The sequence below is a fragment of the Sinohyriopsis cumingii genome, chromosome 6, assembly GCF_028554795.1.
Source record: "Sinohyriopsis cumingii isolate HCF-2022 chromosome 6, ASM2855479v2, whole genome shotgun sequence".
In the NCBI taxonomy this organism is placed as follows: domain Eukaryota; kingdom Metazoa; phylum Mollusca; class Bivalvia; order Unionida; family Unionidae; genus Sinohyriopsis; species Sinohyriopsis cumingii.
Genome location: NC_142966.1, coordinates 92951441 through 92973475, shown reverse-complemented (window position 1 = coordinate 92973475; position 22035 = coordinate 92951441). Strand labels below are relative to the sequence as shown.

Genomic DNA, 22035 nt, shown 5'->3' with positions numbered 1-22035 from the left:
AAAACATTATGAATATTATTCACGATGAGCGTTTTTTGTACGTTTCACCTTAGAATGGAATCATTCTCGATTGGCGTTACTTGGACGTATGACCTTAGAGAGGAATTATTCATCGTGAGCATTACATGGAAGTTTGATCTTAGAGTGGACTTATTCTTGATGAGCGTTACTTGGACGTTTGACCTGAGAGTTAAATTATTCCTGTTGAGTGAAACTTGGACGTTGCTTGGACGTTTGACCTTAGAGTGGAATCATTTCCGATAAGCGTTACTTAGACGTTTGAACTTAGAGTGGAATCATTCTTGATGAGCGTTACTTGGATATTTGACCTTAGAGTGTAATTATTCCTGATGAGCGTTATTTGGATGCTTGACCTTAGAGTGGACTCACCCTTGATGGGCGTTACTTGGATGTTTGACTCTAGAGTGAAATTATTCCCGATGAGCGTTACTTGGACGTTTGACCTCGGAGTGGAATTATTCCCGGTGAGCCCAACTTGAACGTTTGACCGTATAGTCGAATTATTCCCGATGAGCGTTACTTGGACGTTTGACCTTAGAGTGAAATTATTCCTGATGAGAGTTACTAGGTCGTTTGACCTTAGAGTGGAATTATTCCCAATGAGCGTTACTTGGACGTTTGACCTAAGAGTGAAAATATTCCTAATGAGCGTTACTTAGACGTTGTGACGTAAAAGTAGAATTATTCCCGATGAGCATTATTTGGACGTTTGAGTGGAACGATTCTCGATGATCGTTACTTGGACGTTTGACCGAAGAGTGGAATCATTCTCGATGAGCGTTACTTGGACGTTGAACTTATGGTGGAATTATTCCCAATGATCCCAACTTGTACGTTTGACCTTAGAGTGAATTTATTCCCGATGAACATTACTTGGACGTTTGACCTTAGAGGGGTATTATTCCCGATGAGCGTTAGTTGGATGTTTGATCTTAGAATGGAATTACTACCGACGACCCCAACTTGGACTTTTGACCTTAAAATGGAATAGTCGCAAGCCTTCATCCACGTACTGCTTGTGTTGCTGCACAAATAGTATGCATGCAGTGATATCCGTTGATATCGACTATATAGGAGTATACACACAAATGTTCCGTTACATGAATTGAACAAGTACCTAATATATATATATATATATATATATATATATATATATATATATATATATTATAAGTAAATATGTATAACAGTCAGCGATTTTTATATTAAGTAGATATGTAGGAATCAATCAGAGTAAAATACTCTACGATCTTTCAAAACTACATTCATGATAATATGGTTGTACCTGTTTCACCGTTTTCACGTCCAACCTTTGGTCGTAGACCACAATGTATATAAGGAAGTTAGAAGAAGGATATTGCTTGCAGAAGTCTTCTACACATGTGCGAATAATGCTGGCACTCACTTGTGGTGGGTACTTCAAATTGCCGGTACCAAGAGCGGGAAAAGCTACCGACTTCATATTGTATAAATGCGCCAGTTTCAGACACTCACAAACAAAGGCAGCTAGTTCCTATCAAGAAAACAATTCAATCAGTTAAGTAATAGAAACGAAAAACAGTTTTTTTATACGAACTTTAGTACATAATTTTGTGGAATATGACAAATCGTAGTGATATTTAAAACATGTGCAGAAAGACTAAACAAGAAACAAAACTATCAAGATGAATATTTCCCTTAATTATTTAAAGCTATATGTATATTATTTAATTAATACGCCACTAATACTTACTAATAATAATTAATGACAATTAAATGAAATAGATTAAACACCTCTGTCGTTTCCAATCTGGAAGAAAGTCAAGCGTTAATAAGTTAACTTTCCAGACCAGAAACAGGGTAACATGTAATGAGGAAATAAAAAATAAAACATAGTGACACAATAAGAAAGAAGTGTTTATTATTATATGACAGAAGCAAAAGAAACATGTTTATACCTTCTTGCAAGTTGAACCGTCTCCACTCCAGGATGGTAAAGTACCAAAATAAACCTTCTTACAGTAAAGATTGTAACCCTTAGCAACTGCAACTTGCTCTTTTTGGATTCCATGTGGGTACTTGACTTTGCATTCGTCCTGTAGCTGAGACCCTGCTTTCTGCAGAAGGGACTGTGCAAGTCCGCCTTTGCTCAGGTTAAGATCAGGAGAGCAGCTGCACACCAGTACATCAGCCTGTAATTAAGGCAAGGAGTCAATACAACCAATGGTTTTTATATGTAACATATGTTGCTAGCTTTTCTCCGATAACGTAAACGGTTCCATATTTCTGAGTGCAACTGAAAATGTCAAATCGTGCTCCCTTCAATGAATGGAATGAATTCGAGGCGCAGAGTTAACGAACACTTATTAGGTGAAATGGTTCGCGACCAGAAAGTAATTTGACAATAATTGGAACTAAGTTTCCTTTAACGGATATGCTAATTCTTTCATTTGTTTGGATTAGACAGCTATCATCTTCGCTGCAATCATGTTTTAATAATGTGCTTTGCCCTGCCTGTCTATTATCATTAAATTCAATACTAATTAGTATTAAATGTTATGTTATTTTGAATCACAGATATTATCTGCAGTTGTTCTCTTTTCATTAACATAGTTTAATCAGGATATCCAAACTATCTGAGTCTTTTTATCAGTTTAATTAGTGTGTGCGCGTCTGTTTGTGTGTCTTTGTGTGTTTGTGAATGTGTGTGTGATTCGGATTTTTAACCTAGTTTTAACAATGTCTCAGTCATACCGCTACGATAACTGAAGTGTTGCTGTTTATAGTGATGTTTAGCACTAGGGCATCATGCTGCAGACATGTCCCACCCAGTCACGTTATAAGGCACCAGCCGTCCAGTTCTAACAATAATCTCTTAACGCTGAGCGCCAAGCGAGGCAACTGTTAGTACCAATTGTGTAAGTATTTGGCGTGACTCGGCCTGGGCGGACGCTGTAACAAATAGGCCACCGGAGTGGTTTCGTTTGATTATTACTCGATGTCATAACTATATTGTTTGACTTTTTGCAAATACAAAGTAGAATCAGAATCACAAAAGTATATCAGTAATAATATTAATAAATAATCAATATTTTTTAAATAAAAACAACATTATATTATTTGGTAAGGGAATCAGTCCTACCCTCCAGTCTGCCAGTGTCCCGCTGTATATCTTCACGGAATTACTTCCTTGATTCACTGAAACATTTCCTTCAACTTGTGTCTTGTTTGCCGCTGAAATAGGAGCAACAATGATATAAAACCTGATTAAGTAATCGAATCACTCGTGTATTTATTTTTCTAAGTGTATACATTTTCATTAACTCCGAAACCCAATTTAACAGCCTTTGTTTCTTTTAACTACTGCCCCGGACCTACATGAGTTGAAATGTCCCACATGAAATCTATAATCTCATATATTGCGATTCGAAAGCAATTTATCTATCTAATTATGTCTTTCGGTTTATCTAAAAAGAATGCATGTCCTCTTGAAGTGTAAAACCGTTATAGTATGTGCATTGCAAAGTGTCTATTTTGAGATTTTAAGATTTGTTACAAGCCTTTTCTTTAAAGGTATATTTAGGAATACATGGAAACCAATATATCCTTTAAAAATAACCGTGGTTTGGTTAGTGAAGCTATCTTTAAGAATCTGGGGAAAATTCTTTTCTGGGTTGTAAATCCAGTTGTAATCAAGCTCATTATTTCTTTAAAATCTACATATAAAACAAAACTGACTTGTAATCGCATATTATAGCGGAAGTATTACATCCCTCATCCTAACTGTTTGTCTGCAGCATTTGACACAATAACCCATTATATATAATTTCACAGTCTCCAGCGTGCATTTTGGCATTCATGACACAGCCTTACTATGGTTCAAGTCCTACTAGGTCAAGAGGACACAACTTGTGTCCGGAAATGGAATACACTCCAGCCCAGTTGATTTACGTGTTTTACAAGGGTCTGTTCTTGGACCTGTTTTATTCATGCTATACACTCAGCCGAACTCAGAATTGTCATATATCGTCATCCAGTGTCTCATCACTTGTACCCTGAAGACAACTAAATATACAAATCTATCCACCCGTCTGGGTAAAAACATGGATGACATATAACAAGTTGCAGATGAATTATGATAAAACGGAGACCATTCTGATCTCAACACAATGTCTTGTCATTCACATCCTTTACCTCAAACAAGAATTATCAGCACACCAACATTAAATTCACAGTCATTGCGAAACCTAGGTGTTACTCTGGAAAGTACTCTCACATTGCACCAACATGTCATGAATATATGCAGTGCCGCATATCTTGAGCTGAGTCGCATCAGCTCAATTCGCAAATGTCTTTTGGTTAATGCCACTAAAGCACTTGTGTGTTGATTAGTACTTTCAAGACTGGACTATTTTAACTCAATTATGTCTCGTTTTGTCGGAATATCTACTCCAGAGCCTTCAAGATGTTCATAATACAGCTGCCCGGAGTACACATCCACGCTGCTCAGTACCCTGCACTGGCTATCCATTCTATCCAGAATCAAACACAACATTTATTCTCTGTGCTACATTCGTTTGCATACCAGGGCGCAGCAACGATGAACGAACGAATTGCCCACTGAACATGTACACAAAGACACAGTGATTCCTTTCAAGAGTGCTCTTAAAACTCACCTATTTCGATTGCAAGAACAAACCTAAAGACGTAATAATGTTTTCTACCTTAAATATATTGAGCATCGTTTTATGTTTTCCAATATCACGGTGTTTGTGTTTTCTAATAATAACGTTATATATGTTCTTATTATGTTATAGGTTTTGTTTAATGTTGTAAAGCGTTCAGAGCTTCTGAAGATTAAGCGCAATACAAATGACTTATTATTAGTATTATTAGTATTATTAGTATTAAAGTTGTTCTGTTCTAACAAGGAAACTAACTAAATATTTTGTTCAGACAATACATTCTAACGTCATCTAAGCTTTCTAAAGAATTGAATAATCTTAACCAAATATGTTGAGTCATCAATACTCTCATAAACAGTGATGTGTTAGTATTTATAAATGCTCATCATGGCAAATTCTCTTCATTTAATCATTCATAATCCTTACAGGCCGTGACTCAGCATCAAGCGCATCGTATGCATCATACGTCATCCGTCTATTACTCCATATATAATATTTGGTCCAATAATATAATACTTTTGAAATAACACGAACAGTTGCAATTCTTATATATCTGAGGTTGACCCACATCGTTGACCAGGGAACTCAGGGAGATAGGAACACAAATTAATCGTCTTGTCGAAAGATGGTTTCCCTACGACCATCCCATGTATCCAGCATGCTTAATTTCCAACCAGCCATATAGAAGGAAATATATTGTAAAGACATGCATACCAGCGGACGGACAAACAAACGCCAAACTTAATGACAGACAGACCGATAGTAATAGCATATCCCCAGCTTAGACTGAGTTTCATGTCTTCGAAATAGTTTTATTATTTAACTATTTCCATTGATTTCCACCACAGAGCGTAATGCATCAAGTATATATCAACTGGTAAAAATAATGTTTACATCACGATACAAGCATATTTCATTAGACTTTTCATCTAAGGAGAGAAAAGTGCACATTTGATATTTTCTCAGAAACGTTAGAGAACTTTTAATTTGATAATTAAAACTTTACAAACATCGATTTTTGAACGTGTTTTATAAATGTATTATGTATCTCCGTACTGAAATAGTGCTGGTTTAATCGCTGGGCATGAATGAAGTCAGCGAACTGTGAAACATATACGTGCAAGGCCAGCCGTCGTCATCTATTTTGTACCACAACATCTCTTGTTTGAGGCCATGAATAGTTACGGCAACATCATACAGTTATGTAGATGATGGGAAACAACATTGTCCAATGGTTGACATAATATGGTATAATCACAGTGATGAAAGCTGTTTGATAAGCTACTTATAGATAAGATGCGACACAACTAATGTTTTTTTTTAGCAGAGCGAGTTTGGTTATCTCCACTTGTCTGTTGCGAGGTGGTGAAGGGGTCATGGCAGGTGGCATTGCAAATACGGGAATAAAACGTTTCTATATCTTATGAAAAGCAGTACCGACTGTGTTTGTTTGAATCTGTCATTTATTTTGCATTTATTTCTGTTTCACAATTAACCGTTTTTACAACACATGACTCATCAGTACCCATTAGCCGCTTTTGCAATATATGACTCTACATTACACAAAAGTACCCGTCATTCAATTCAGGAAAAATTATGTGGAGAACGTTTAAAATGAATAATACCCTGAGTAGTTTTTGTTGCATACTTGTCTGGCTCCTATTGTGCAGAATAACGTTTTAGTGTATTCGTGTAGTGTCATGGAAATGAGCAGTTTGGCCTGGCTAGTAATGTTTATTTGTTACCTTAACACGAGATTTTAAACATATTCCCTGTTGCAGCTTAAGGATGTTAATGAATGAGAGAAGGTTTGTTTCGTGATACTCATTTTTCACAAAGAAGTTTCCAGGTTAAAGCTTCAAAATTGGCTTGATCAGTGTATTCATAAATGAAATTTAAGATTTACAGCACGTCCTCTTCACCGAATATTTTCGGTATGTGGGTTATATAACTTCTCATATGACCGATGCATCTTCGCTCGTGAAGGTTAGTATATTGCTTCGTCCTAAACAGACCTGAGGCTTATATTGAGGGCCAAATATGTATCTGCTTCTCTGATAATTAGTTGGATACAGCGGAAAGAACGTGAACAGATCAGATCAGATTGTTTGTTACATTTCTATAGCACGATAATACAAACAATAATTAAATCATTCGTAACATTCATGTCGGATCAAGTGTGAGCAACACTTACAGGAAAGAAGTGTCAAAACCTTAAGATGAAGGAAGAAATGTTTACTTACTTTGAACGTTTGCAGAATCATTTTCATAATTGTACAATTAATTTATGAGTATGAAATAAAAGATTTCAATCTGCAATTCAGTTTTGTTTATATTATCGCAGAGAAAGCAACTCCAAAAGAAACCCCTTTTTGGCGCATATCCAAACGCACAGCCTCTATTCCCAGGATTTTGAAAGCAATGGACATAAAATAAATTCCCACCCAACGATTATTAAACTACGAAAGTATTCAAAACGTGTACACGTTCATTAAGCTGTATACAAACTACAAGACAGCCAACGTTCCTGAATTGACCTATACTATCCTGACTAAATAAATCTAGCTACTTGATTACAACAGCCACAATTGATTCAGACTGTATCAAAACGGTCGATCTTGCATGCGTGTAAATTTAGAGAGAGTTTAATCTAATCATCAATGGGTCAGCAAAGCTTTTGCTAATAGAATGGAATATTTCGAAGGAAAGAGCTGGAAATATCCGGCTGGCCTGCAATTATTATTTGTACTTACCATTTCATGAAATAAAAAAAGTACTTGTGTATTTTCCGATATTGCCTCATGAAAGGGGAAGGCCCATTTCGTGTTCTATAAACGATTTCTTAACACTAAGTACGTCGTTTTCATTTATATTCATAACCTACAAGCCACAGCCGTGACAACTAATACGCTGTACTGTCAGACGTAATATTACTGGTTCAAATCTAAGTTTGCGAGAGAAGAAACAATTATTTATAAGTAGGGAGACTACTGCGTCTAGCTGTTGATTGTGAAAGTCAGATTGGATGATGCTAAGGTCGATTTCAGTAATTGATATGTCGATGTATACTGTTTCAATCGTATCGGAAACTGTTTTTGACTACGCACAGAAGTTGACTTTAAAACCTCAAATGCTTACAATTAGTCGTATGCCAACATTTTAAAGAAATAATTCCAAAAGCACAACCTAGACAAAAACGTTTCCTTTTATCTTCAAACAAATTTTATGGCGTATAATTACAAGAAATTAGCTTGAAGGTTGAAGATACTAATGATATTGGAGTTTATTGAGGTCTCTAGAAATGGTATCAGACTACCAAACGACTGGGATATAAAGACCGTGGCAGAACAAATTTGTCAAAGAAGCCCATAAGATGTCATATGCTTTTTTGTTAGTGACATAAATGGAACAAACTGATAAATTGATTAACTTGAAAGTGACTTTAGAAACGGAACGGAATACATTAGACCAATATTTTATGAAAAGGAAGAAGACAAATTTATATAATATGGTGCAGGAAAATAGAAGAGTCGCTGAATAAATCGCCTACTACCTCTCCAGCGTCTGAAAACTCTGACGACTCTATCGAATGTTCTAGACGTAATGATGAAGACATCCAAGAGTATGCTAATTACACATATTTTGGGAGTATTATATAGGAATGTAATCTGAAAAGCTTTAGAAAATAGTATACTATGATGTAGAAGCGGAGCAGGATAAGCCTGAAAGGAAATTAATAATGGATGTTGTAGCACATAAACCACCCAATATATTTTATGAAATTAAAAATACTTTTGACATTATCTGGAACGAGTGACAGTCTGACCAGCTTTATCTTCTAGGCATTGTACTCAGAGTTGTGTAATTTCAGGGTCTGTTTTACGCGGACTTCTTCCTGAAAGGTATTTCATCTAGCGCTGCATAGGAATATTGCTAAGATCCCTGAAACAGCTTTATTTAATTATTTTATCAGGACTGATTTACAATTTTGTTTCATTGCTGGCGGACACCACAGGCCCTTGTACAAAATACCACTGGAGGCAGTTGTACCCAAGTCGAGGTACATATCTCTCAATATAAACCGTTTTGTGGATCCAGTTACATACCAGCACCAGAGTAGGTCCCGCCAAACTTAACTTTGGGAATATCGAATTTCCCGAGCAGTTTACCAAATCCACACTAAGCTTTATAAATTGAAGCACTGTACCAAAGTATCCTGTTAATGTTCTCACTTACGATAAAAATATACTAATCGGCTTATATTGTTCCCACATGAACAACATGGACGAACTCAGACTGATTTGTTGTTGCTGAGTGGAAAGAAAGAATCAGGGTTGGTATCACGCTTCGTATGGATAATGAATCTGCTCGGTTGCGTAAGCTCACTATTAAGAAATATGTATGCAGACGTTGCGTACATGTATTTAACGCCAAACAAATGCCCACCGACCCTGACATTTACTTTGGTGGTATCAGTGATAAACCGCAGTGAACGTTGATGCCAGAACTAGGTAAAACGAGTCTCAAAATTCACTGCGTGCAACGAAAGACAGAAGTTGATTAGATTATTTACGCGAATTTTTAATGTTTCGTCCTTGCAGTTGTACACGCGTCCAACCAAACAACCAAACAACATAAGTCACTGCCCAAGACCCATGCATATTTATCGTACAATCATGATTGAAGTATTGGTCAATAATTAAGCAGGTTATTGATGATGTTTGGTGTTACTTACTGTAGCGTGTATAACGATTTATCAATATTACTTTAAACTAACTATTTATAAAACATGAACTAGCGGAATAATTGTGGCACAACAAAAATTATGAATGTGTGGAAATATATTGCTTTTTTATTATGGTCATATCTTCTTACCTTCAGGAGGACGAAGAGGAGGAGGGGACCGAAGAGACGAACACTGGATTATAAGAGGGTTCCTTGCTCTACTCGCCCATTCCTGATCAAACGCCTGAAAAGTATCATTGGACATGGGATTCACAACCATATCATGTAAAATGATGCATATAATCCTACAGGAGTTCTCATTTTTAAATGAAACATAAACTTAAATAGCATTCGGTATTCAAAGCTACATATTCCATTGTCTACATTAATGATAGTGATCACCCTGTATCCATATTTGTGGATACTGTCACGTTAAGCATGTCAAGTAACATGACACGCAAGGAGAATGAAGTAAAAGATCATTCTTTGCAATAAAGGGATACGATTGCAATATTATTAGGTACATATTGATTTATTGACGGGGCCTCGAACAACTGGCTAATACGGACATAGATCGTCCGCTCGGTCCATGTGAACCGCACAGTCCAGGCAATGTCTCTTGGAAAGTCCATATGCAATCATAATACAACTTTTAATAGAGAATATTGCTTAAAAATGTGACGTGTTCTTATTAACGTAAATAACACATTAACCAATGGAATGCAAGACTACTTCTACATTTATGATAACATTTTTACAATTACTTTCAGTGAAATAAAGTCAAAACTAAAGTCTAAAGAAAGAAAACATTATGAATATTATTCCCGATGAGCGTCTCTTGGACATTTCACCTTAGAAAGGAATCATTATCGATGAGCGTTACTTGGACGTTTCACCTTAGAGTGGAATTATTCTTGATGAGCGCTACTTGTACGTTTGACCTTAGACAGGAGTAGTCGTAAGTCTTCCTCCACGCGTACTGCATGTGTTGCTGTACAAATAGTATGCATGCAGTCATATCCGTTGATATCAACCATATAACAGTATACACACAAATGTACCGTTATATGAATTAAACAAGTACCAGATATATTTTATAAATAGAGTAATATGTAGAAAAAAGTCAGACTAAATTATCATATGATCTTTCAAAACTGAATTCATGATAATCTGGCTGTACCTGTTTCACTGTTTTCCCGTCCAAACTTTGGTCGTAGACCACAATGTATATAAGGAAGTTAGAAGAAGGATTTAGCTTGCAGAAGTCTTCTACACATGTGTGAATGATGCTGGCACTCACTTGTGGTGGGTACTTCAAATTGCCGGTACCAAGAGCGGGAAATGCTACCGACTTCATATTGTATAAATGCGCCAGTTTCAGACACTCAGAAACAAAAACAGCTAGTTCCTATTAAGGAAACCATTACATCAGTTAAGTAATAGAAACCAAAACCATTTCATTTCTAAGAACATTGGTACATAATTTTGTGGAATATGACAAATCGTAGTGATAGTTTAAACATGTGCAGAAAGACTAACCAAGAAGCAATACTATCAAGATGAATATTTCCCTTAAATATCCAATGCTAAAATGTGTATCTTTACATCAATACGCTACTATTACGTACAAAGAATCCATGATAATTAAATGAAATAGATTAAACACCTCTGTCATTTTCGATGTGGATAAAATCCAAGCGTTAATATGTTAACATTCCAGACTAGAAATAAGAGAACATGTTATTTTAAAGGAAAATATAAAAAGTAGTCAGTGTAGAAATAAGACAGAATAGTTTATTATCGTTTGACAGAAGCAAAAGAAACATGCCGATACCTTTTTGCAACATGAACCGTCTCCACTCCAGGATGATAAAGTACCAAAATAAACCTTCTTACAGTAAAGATTGTAACCCTTAGCAACTGCAACTTGCTCTTTTTCGATTCCATGTGGGTACTTGAAATTGCATTCGTCCTGTAGTTGAGACCCTGCTTTCTGCAGAAGGGACTGTGCAAGTCCGCCTTTGCTCAGGTTAAGATCAGGTGAGCAGCTGCACACCAGTACATCAGCCTGTAATTAAGGCATGGAGTCAATACAACAAATGGTTTTATATGTAACATATGTTGTTAGCTTTTCTCCGATAACGTACACGCTTCCATAATAATTGCAATTACAAAATTATGAGTGCAATTTGTATTTGTTCTCTTTTGATTAATATAGTTTAATCAGGATATTCTAACTGTCTGAGTCATTTTTGTTTATTTAGTTTGATTAGTGTATGTGTATGTGTGTGTGTCTTTGTGTGTATGTGTGTGTGATTAGGATTTTTAACGTAACTTTAACAATGTTTTAGTCATACCGCTACGATATCTGCAGTGTTGCCGTTTATAGTGATGTTAAGCACTAAGGCATCATGCTGCCATCATGTCCCACTCAGACACATTATTCTGACACAAGCCGACCAGTTCTAAACCTAATATATTAATAATGAGCGCCAAGCGAGGCAGCTTTTAGTACCATTTTTTCAAGTCTTTGGTATGACTCGACCGGGGTTCAAACCTGCGACATCCCGCATCCGAGGCGGATGCATTAACAATTAGGCCACCGTAGCGGTTTCGTTTAATTATTACTCGATGTCATAAATGTATTGGTCGATTTTTTTGCAAATACAAAGTAGAAATAGAATAACAAAAGTACGTCAGTAAAAATATTAATGAATAATCAATAGTATACATATATAAAAACAACATTATCTTATCTGAGTAAGGAAATCAATCCTACCCTCCAGTCTGCCAGTGCCCCGCTGTATATCTTCACGGAAAAACTTCCTTGATTCACTGAAACATTTCCTTCAACTCGTGTCTTGCTTGCCGCTGAAATAGAAGCAACAGTGATATGAAACCTATTAAGTAATCGAATCACTCGTGTATTTATTTTTCTAAGTGTATACATTTGCATTGACTCCAAAACACAATTTAACAACTTTTGTTTCTTTTAACTATTGCCCCGGGCCTACATGAGTTGACGTGTTTCGCGTGAACTCTGTACATCTCGTGAATTGCAATAATAGTCATATTTATCAATCTAATTATGTCTTTCGGTGTATCTATATAAAAATATGTGTCCTCTTGAAGTGCAAAAGAGATATAGTGCGTGCACTAAAAAGTGTCTATTTTGAAATGGCAAAATGATTTGAAAGCCTTTTGGTTTGTTTAAAAAGGTATATTTAGAAAGACATAGAAACCAATGTATCCTCTAGTGAAGCTAACTTAAAGTATCTGGGGGGAGGGACTCTATATTGGGTTGTACATCTGGTTGCAATCAACCTCCGTATTTGTTTGTAATCAACATATAAACAAAAAAACTGGCTTGTAATCGCATATAATAGCGGTCAGATTACAGTTCTCACCCTCCTTGATTTGTATGCAGCATGTGACACAATAACCCATTCCATATTACTTCACCTTCTCCAGCATGAATTTGGTATTCATGATATATCCTTACTGTGGTTCCATTTCTACTTGATGAAGAAGACTCGACTTGTGTTCAGAAATGGAATACACTCCAGCCCAGTTGATTTATGATATGGTATTTCACAGGGCTATGTTCTTGGACCTTTTAACTTCTTTCTATACACTCAACCACTCTCAAGTGTCATATATCATCATCCAGTACCTCACCAATGGTACGCTGACGACATCCAGATATACAAATCTAGCCACTCGACTGAAGTTAATGCCACCATCCAAGGTGTAGCGAGGTGCATTTCTGTGTAAAATCATGGATGACATATAACAAGCTGCAGATGAATGATGATACAATTAAGGCCATTCTGATCGCAACTCATCGACCTTTTCATTCACATACCTTAGCTCAAAAAACAAATATCAGCAACGCCAGCATTACATTCACACAGTAAGTCCGAAACCTAGGTGCGACTCTGGACAGTACCGTTACATTGCATCAACATGTCATGAACATATGCAAGGCTGCATATCTTGAGCTGAGAGGCATCTAATCCATTTGAAACAATCTTTCAGTTGATGCCACTTGTGTGTTCATTAGTACTTTAAAGACTGGAATCTTCTAACTCAATAATGTCTGGTTCGTCGCAATATCTACTCCAGAAACTTTAAAAAGTTCAAAACACAGATTATCAGAGCATTCTTAGAGTTTCACGATCAGAGTACACCTCCCCGCTGCTGTGTACGCTTCACTGACTATCCATTTTATCCAGAATCAAACACATAATTTGTTCTCTGTGCTATGTTTTATTGCCGGACTCCAGTCTAACATACCTATCCGACCTCACCCATGTGTACACACCAGCTATATACCGACGCTCATCTTCTGACGATGATATACTCATTATTCTACTATGAAAACTGAGTCATATAAACAAAGTTCTTTTGCACATCAGGGACCAGCAACGTGGAAGGAATTGCAGAATGAACGTAGACATAACTACACAGTGATTCCATTCAAGAGAGCTCTTTAAACTCACCTATTTTACCGCAAGAGCAAACTTAAAGACGTAATGATGTTTCCTATCTTAAATATTTTCAGCATGGTTTTATGTTTTCATATATAATGGTGAATATGTTTTGTAATAATGAAATTATATGTTTCCATTTATGTTATAGGTGTTATCTAATGTTGTAAAGCGCTTAGAGCTTCTAAAGATTAGGCCCTATACAAACTACTCATTATTATTATTATTATCATTATTATTATTATTATTATTATTATTATTATTATTATTATCATTATTATTTGATCTGTTCTGACAAGGAAAATAGCTGAATCTTTTGTTCAGAAAATAAATTCTAAAGTCATCTAAGCTTTTTAAAGAATTTAATAATCCTAACCAAACATGATGAGTCATCAATACTCTCATAAACAGTGATGTTTTAGTATTAATAATGCTCATCGTGGCAAATTATCTTCATTTAAACATTCATAATCCGCACAGGCCGTGACTCAGGAGCTTTAGCCTCAAGCGCATTGCATGCATCATGCGTCATCCGTCTCTTACTCAATATATAATATTTGGTCTAATAATAAAATACTTTTGAAATAATACGAAAAATTGCAATTATTATATATCTGACGTCGACCAACATCGCTGGCCAGGAAACTCCGGGAGAAAGGAACACAATTTAATCCTCTTCTCGAAAGATGGTTCCCATACGACCAGCCCATATATCAAACTTGCATAATTTCCAACCAGCCATATTGAAGGATATATAGTGTACAGACATGCGTAACAGCACAAACGCCAAACTTAATAACAGACAGACCGAGTCATAACATATCCCCAGCTTAGACTGAGTTTCATGTCTTCGAAATAGTTTTATTATTTAACTATTTCCATTGATTTCCAACACAGCGTGATGCATCAAGTATATATCAACTGGTAAAAATAATTTTTGCATCACGATACAAGGATATTTCATTGTACTTTTCATCTAAAGAGAGAAAAGTGCACATTTGATATTTTCTCAGAAAAGTTACAGAAGTTTTAATTTGATGATTAAAACATTACTGACACCGATTTTTTGAACGTGTTTTATAAATGTATTATGTATCTTTGTACTGAAATAGTGCTGGTTTAATCGCTGGGCATTAATGAAGTCAGCGAACTGTGAAACATATACGTGCAAGGCCAGGCATCTTCATCTATTTTGTACCACAACATTTCTAGTTTGAGGCCATGAATAGTTATAGCAACATCACACAATTATGTATATGATGTGAAACAACATTGTCCGATGGTTGACAGAGTGTGGTATAATCACAGTGATGAAAGCTGTTTGATGAGTTACTTATAGATAAAATGCGACACAACTAATGTTCTCTTTTAGCAGAGCGAGATGGGTTATCTCCACGTGTCTGTTGCCAGGTGGTGAAATAGTCATGGCAGATGGCATTGCAGATACGGGGATACAACATTTCTATATCATATGTAAAGCAGTACTGACTGTGTTTGTTTGAATCTGTCATTTATTTTGCATTTATTTCTGTTTCGCAATAAACCGTTTTTACAACATATGACTCATCAGTACCCATTAGCCGCTTTTGCATTATATATGCAAAAATATTTTATCGGCCTGTACTGTTCCCACATGAACAACACGGACGAACTCAGATTGATTTTTTGTTGCTGAGTGGAATGAAAGAATCAGAGTCGATATCATGCTACGTATGGATAAAGAATCATGCTCGGCTGCGTAACCGACTCGGCAAGCACACTGTTAAAAAGTATGTATGCATACGCTGCATGCATGTATTTAATACCTACGAAATACTCACCGACTATGAGATTAATTGTGGTAGTATCAGTGATAAACCGCAGCGGACGTTAATGCAAGAACCAGGCAAAACCTGTCTCAAATTCTCTGCGTGCAAAGAATGATGAAAGAACCTCAGATTATCTACGCTGATTTTGAATGTTTCATCGTTGCAGTTGGAAGTTTGATTGTTGCAGTCGTAAACATGTCCACGCAAACAACCAAACAACACAAATCGCTGACCAAGAACCACGCAGAAGTACATAGCAGTTAGGTGTTACGGGAAAACTGAGTCACCAATATTGCATCGTGCCCAGTGCACTAGCACCTCAGAAATGGTAGATGTGTCTTAAAGTGGTTGAGGTTAAAGCGAAATTGATTCGAGAGCAGTTCTATTCACCCTCTGACGTCATTATGACTCGTAATGACATTTTTGAGTTTTCCGCTAAGACTGTTGTATCTGTGATGTTCTCATTACCAATGGCAAACCTCTCAGCCTGAAGTTCCTTTTCCAAAGTCTGTAATCATTACCGCATCACTGGCGCGTTCAGAGTAGCCACATACAGTGCTTGTAAACTATGGTTGAGAATTTACCCCAAGAAAGCAAATATTCTTGTAATGTTTCCTAACTTGCTTGGGTCACTTAAAAATTGAATTAGTAGCCATGTCATCAAAATCACTAATAAGCGCCAACAACATAACGTTTATCCTCGAACAGTTTAAATTCATCGATTCATTACAGATAATAAATTGATCCTTGGAAATGGTAGCAAGCAATCCGACGGCGAATAACTTCGCAGTCACTCGTCGGTACTGACCAACTAAAACTGTGCAGCTAACGAGAGAAGGTGTGTATCCATACAAGTACATGGATGACTGGAACCAATTTGCCAAAATAATGTTTCCACCATTCGAAACGTATTATTCATCAAAGCCGGGCAGAGGTATCTCAAAGAACACTACGAGCATGTAAACAAGGTTTGGTCTGCATTCAAATGCAAAACTATCTGTGATTGTCACGGTTTTTTTGTATTCGCACGGATGTATTCCTGCTCGCTGATGTGTTTGATAAATTTTGTTCCCGCTTGATACCAAGGGATGGTTACTTCCCTATGGAATCATGCTAAAGTGAATTGACTATTGATTGACTCGTTCATTAATACTTAAAAAAAATTTCCACAAATTTTGGTGGAAGTTCCATATTTGCCGAAACGGCCTGTAATTCCTGTTGCACAAATGCTCGGCTGGGCGGCTTTGCTGCTTGTCGATTAATAGGTTCCAGTCAATAACGTAGTGGTTTTCATGGAGTATGAATCCATTCACGAGGTCGAAAATACATCAACAAGCCATACTGTGTCAGTAGCACGACTTTATCTACCTGCTAACTCTCCTGGTTCATACAGATACCTAACAAACAGGTCTCCGAGTGGTTTCGAATAACGCTTTGTTTAGTGGTGCTATGGCTAATGGAAGAGGTACTACACATTTGTGAGACCGATGAGGCTTTAATAAAAATTCGCGTACTGATGGCCGAATAACAATTATGATAGAGAGCGATAAAATAATTCACACTACAGCTTGGTCACGATTAATATTGACATGTCCAACACGAACTCTTAGTCAATGTTTGGTCAACAGATCCAATCAATTCTTTACCAGAATCCACTTGTAACAACCATGCCCATGTGAGTGGTCTGCTGCATAAATACGTTCGAGTTCATCTGCGACACGCGCCAAATCTTTTGACGTCAACTCTTCCGTCTCATTGCACCTGCATGTTCGAACAGTTACATGATTAACCTTCTCCGCACTGGTCAACGTTTCCATGGCATATTTACCTCGCCAATATCCACTCGGATGGTACAATATTTGTGATAATGTCATGCGTTTCGTATCGATCGGTTGTTTGGGTGGTATTATCAATATAATTTACTTTTGATTAATGTCTGCCTCCCAGTGGATATTTTCCAATAAGTACAATCTTGGCTTTGATACCTCACTTGACGTCGCATCTTCTGATTCCTTTTCCAGCAAGTTGTCCCGCAATCGCATTTAAATCATATATACGATTGACATCGCCACATTGACATGCACGGATAGCATTTAATGATTCAAAGACAATGTCATATCAGTAGAACAGCATCGACACGATTCACAGGAGCTTCGCCAGGCTTTGGTTGGTTGTTAGCGTAGAGTCACTTGTCCATCTGTGTATCAGGCCCACATACATTGAATCCAGAGTTATGTTTTTCAACCGGATATTTAATGCACGTTGTTCTATATAGCTTTATGAATGCAACATCTATATCAGCGACGTTTTTTATACCGGACACTTTGCGTTTGCGTCCACTGATGGAAGTGGACTATTTTATACAAGTGAACTTCTTTGCTCCACATTGAACACAAATTTCAGCAAGCGGTGCTAGTCCACTACGTGCTTGAAGTCGAGTTGGATTTGCTATAGATGTTCTAACCCGACATCGGCAGCTATATGTTGATATCATTGTATGGTATGCTGCATTATTCAATCACAAAAGGAAATTTGCAGATGCTTTTAGAAAAGCAGCAATTATTCGTTCATCAACTTATCCGTGCAGGCAACTCCCAAACCATCCAAGCATGGAAATGGAACTGGAGGTTCCATATTTCCAAATACCGTTCGTGCACTCATCATTGGCCCTGCTGGATAAAGAGAAAAGCAACTGTGTTTGAATATGATTTTACGATGGTGTAGCTGGATGGATTGCACGCGTTTAAGCCAACGGCTGTTGATCGACCGTATTATGATAGTATAAAAGATATTTAAAAGGTGCCGAACAATGGAGGTATCACCACAACCATCCATTTCTCTTTCACTTTTGATTAAACCCCTACCATTGACGATTTTGATGCAAATAAAAACAATTTTGTAGCATACGACGATGTGATGCTGGATCACCAAATTTATCACTCAGAAATATTTTCACACAAAACACTGATGTCATCTATTTTATTAGAGATACACAATTGCCTAAAATAATTTGTAACGAAGTGAACATGTTAATGATATGTCGTGCATTGACATCCATGGTCTTAAAATATTCATTGGACATGGAGTGCCATTGACCACACGTTGGATGCAATTCGTGGCTTTTTTTGCGCAGATCGTAAAGGACCCATAAAGTTTTGTAACTATTGATTAAACTGGAACTTGCTAGGGTTAATATCGTGCTGGTGTGGACACGTTCGCGTCTCACATGTCAATTTAGCAATCTCAATAATCTCATAAAATATCTGAAAGTGATGCCATATAAGAGCATGGAAAGTGACGCCATGAAGCTGTTCGTGAAAACCAGGTATTGATTCGAATGTTATTAAGGGCCCCAGAAAAGTCAACGATATTTTACAGTCATGGCAGACTGCATGAGAAGACCTCACAGTGGGCTGTGAACAAAATATTGTACCGCTGGGGAAACCAACAACAGAAATTGGGGATCGTGCCGAGGATATTAAACAAGTATCAAGGTCAACTGCGGGGCGTGTGGCAGCGGCAGCGGTAAAAGGCGAGGCGTGTGGCAGCGGTGAAAGGAGCAGTAGAGGAACCTGGCCCAGTCCGTAAGCTGTGTGCACTAAAGAAATCAAACGCAACTTAAACAACTTCGGTGATAATTGGACTCGTGACATACGGCCATGAAGGAAGTCAAAGCAAACGTTGGTGCAATTGGAAAAGCTATTGCTGTACGTGCAACTGGCACCCATAGTCTTGATGAAGACGTTTGAAAAGCAATTGTTAGGATACCACGTGTACCACCCAAAAACATATCGCAGATGCAAACACCGCCTCAGACCTTCGATGAACGAGCTTGACAGGCGATCTTTATACACTATATAGAGGTCTCTCTAAAGGGACCTAAACCATTATAAAAAAACAACCTTGAACGTTGAATGGATATAGGAGGGTTACTTTAAAGAAAGATGTGCAAGTGAGCGATGGGATCAATTTGTAAATAAGTTTAATGTATTTCCGAGTAGAAGAGGGTAAGAAGGTAAAGCTCAATAAGGAGAATATTTGATAATGTACACACTTCAATCAGTGATGCAATTACAACCACATCAACGTCTTAGAGACCCAAACCGCATGATGTTACAGAGAAAGACCTGAAACTTGTGGGCATATCAGAAACAAAAAGTACATCTGCAACAACAACACCCAGCATTGTACCCCAATCATCTACACTTGCACATCAAAAACATGTATCACAACCAAAACAAAGACCAGTTGTACCAACACCGGATCAACGACAAAAAAAAAGGAAATGGTAAGCTAAGCCTGCATAAACAACTTGCATAAAGATCTTTTGTACCATCAACCAGATGAAGAAGAATATGATTGGTATCAGCAACAACAAATGCCATAAAAACGTGTAGCACTTGCACATCCATCCACTCATGCACTTCCTACACCTAGATTTCTTACAAGAGAAGAAGTAAAATTATGGCGTTGGTACAAGTGGCTACAACAACAAACACATGCACTCACACCGGAAGAAAAAGTACAGAGGTGGATTGTGACAAAACAAGAAACAGAATAGTTGCTAGAGTAAATGATAAAGAAAGGTGGAAGTCTTAGTAGACTGTGTGACCCTAATGACCCCGCTGATTGATTGCAAACACTTGTGGGATCAATGCTAGCAATAACGCACCCGAAGTCATTAATGTAGCCACATTGATTCGGCATCTACCAGTCACCAAGTGCATAATGGACAGAAATACATATTGCGCGCAAATGTATGAACTTGTTGAAGATATCATTGATGTATACCACTTATGAAGTTTATACACGGTTGATGAGTTCTGAAACGGTTGAGACGCTGTATGTTTTACGCGAAATATATGATGTGATGCAAAATGTGTTGTAAATACAACCTAAAACGTTGCCTCGATGATCACAATCTCTTCAACAAAACCTGAATTCAGTGTGACTTTTTCTGCGCCTTTTACCTCCGGTTAATCATACAAACTCGAGATCGCATGTGCAATCTGCATGTATGTTACAGCTGGTATAATATTCGGTCAGAACCATTTAGTGATCTGTTTGTGAATAACTCGTTTGTGTTTTTAGCAGCTAATAGTTCCTCCTGGAATACTATAGAAGGTATTGATAGCGAATAAGACATAATCGATCAATGAATAAATTCAAAGAAGAAAAACGCTAGTGACCGGAAAAGACTCTAAAATTTGATACGTGCCAGTGAGCCAACACTCAGATTTGCGTTACGACTCTATGATTATAAACTAAGGAACGTGAAGAATACAAACCAATACATTGTGTAAACATTACCAAAAGTTTAATTATCAAAATAATAAACTGAACATCCAAGAGTAACTTATAGTATTATAAAGTGAATCCAAAATAATCCTAAAAAGTTATTTTCGAGTCCAAAAGAATAGAATGTACTGAATTAATTTCGATTCCTCGAAAGCACATATCACATTCGCATTGTCCTGAATTCCTTTTGAATACTTCATCATATTCCCATAATTATATTCTAGTCCAATGAGCGCTTTGCAGTTCCAATGAATAATCCTAACAAATGTCTTCTCACCAATTATCTAAACACAACATCAAACACATCTGCTGACTGATTTCAACATATGGAATCCGAAATAGGAATGAATCCAAATTGGCAATAAATGTGATTGCTCCTTATATACACCTTTTTTCACAGTTTATCTCGACTCTATATAGCAATATAACCCACATGACAGATCTTACTACTCAAAGTAATATTTCAAAATAACTATTCATGTGACAGAACTCATTCAGTGGGAGATAACTTGAGTCTACTAAGAACCCACTTGACCTAATTTATCCAGCCAATAGGAAATTACCCCAAAGTTATCAACAGGTTTTATTATTTGAAACATAACATACATTTATAGATTCTACGCAATCTACACTCGTAATAGCATAAACATAGAATTGTATACGAAGTACAAAGAAAAAGCTATCTAATATCTTGACTTCAGATGATCATCACAATTTACAGTGATGAATAAAAACTTCACATAATATAGATACTGTCATAGACAAAGAGTTATTCAGGGTTGTATTTTGTTTGTGTTTCCAACGACCATCGAACAAGGTGATTTGATATCGATTACACCGCACCATCTTGTATCTTCCATGTCACAATATTCGGTTAATATATATTCGTTTTGTCCTTGTAGATCAAGACAGGCACGTTCTGGATGGGGGGGGGGGGGGGTAAAATATTGACGTTATAACAGTAAATTAGAGATTGGCCTACTAATTACTATAATAATAAAATTCATACATAGAGCCAATCACTAAACA

At 36.9% G+C, this 22035-nt stretch overlaps 1 protein-coding gene across 4 annotated transcripts in view; it reads right to left on the bottom strand.

The window, feature by feature from the left end:
• The window catches only part of LOC149797456 (protein mono-ADP-ribosyltransferase PARP15-like), a 99565-nt gene that overhangs the window by 5291 nt on the left and 72239 nt on the right, over positions 1 to 22035 (bottom strand). For 2 of the 4 annotated variants that reach the window (XM_089962265.1, XM_089962269.1), the window contains 7 exons: positions 12190 to 12281; positions 11245 to 11478; positions 10591 to 10818; positions 9561 to 9654; positions 3143 to 3234; positions 1959 to 2192; positions 1307 to 1534 (listed from right to left, as the gene is read on the bottom strand). In XM_089962265.1, coding sequence (XP_089818391.1) covers positions 1307 to 1534; positions 1959 to 2192; positions 3143 to 3234; positions 9561 to 9654; positions 10591 to 10818; positions 11245 to 11478; positions 12190 to 12281 — 1202 coding nt within the window. The remainder of the gene's footprint in view (positions 1 to 1306; positions 1535 to 1958; positions 2193 to 3142; positions 3235 to 9560; positions 9655 to 10590; positions 10819 to 11244; positions 11479 to 12189; positions 12282 to 22035) is intronic. The other 2 variants (XM_089962267.1, XM_089962266.1) reach the window with 2 other exon arrangements.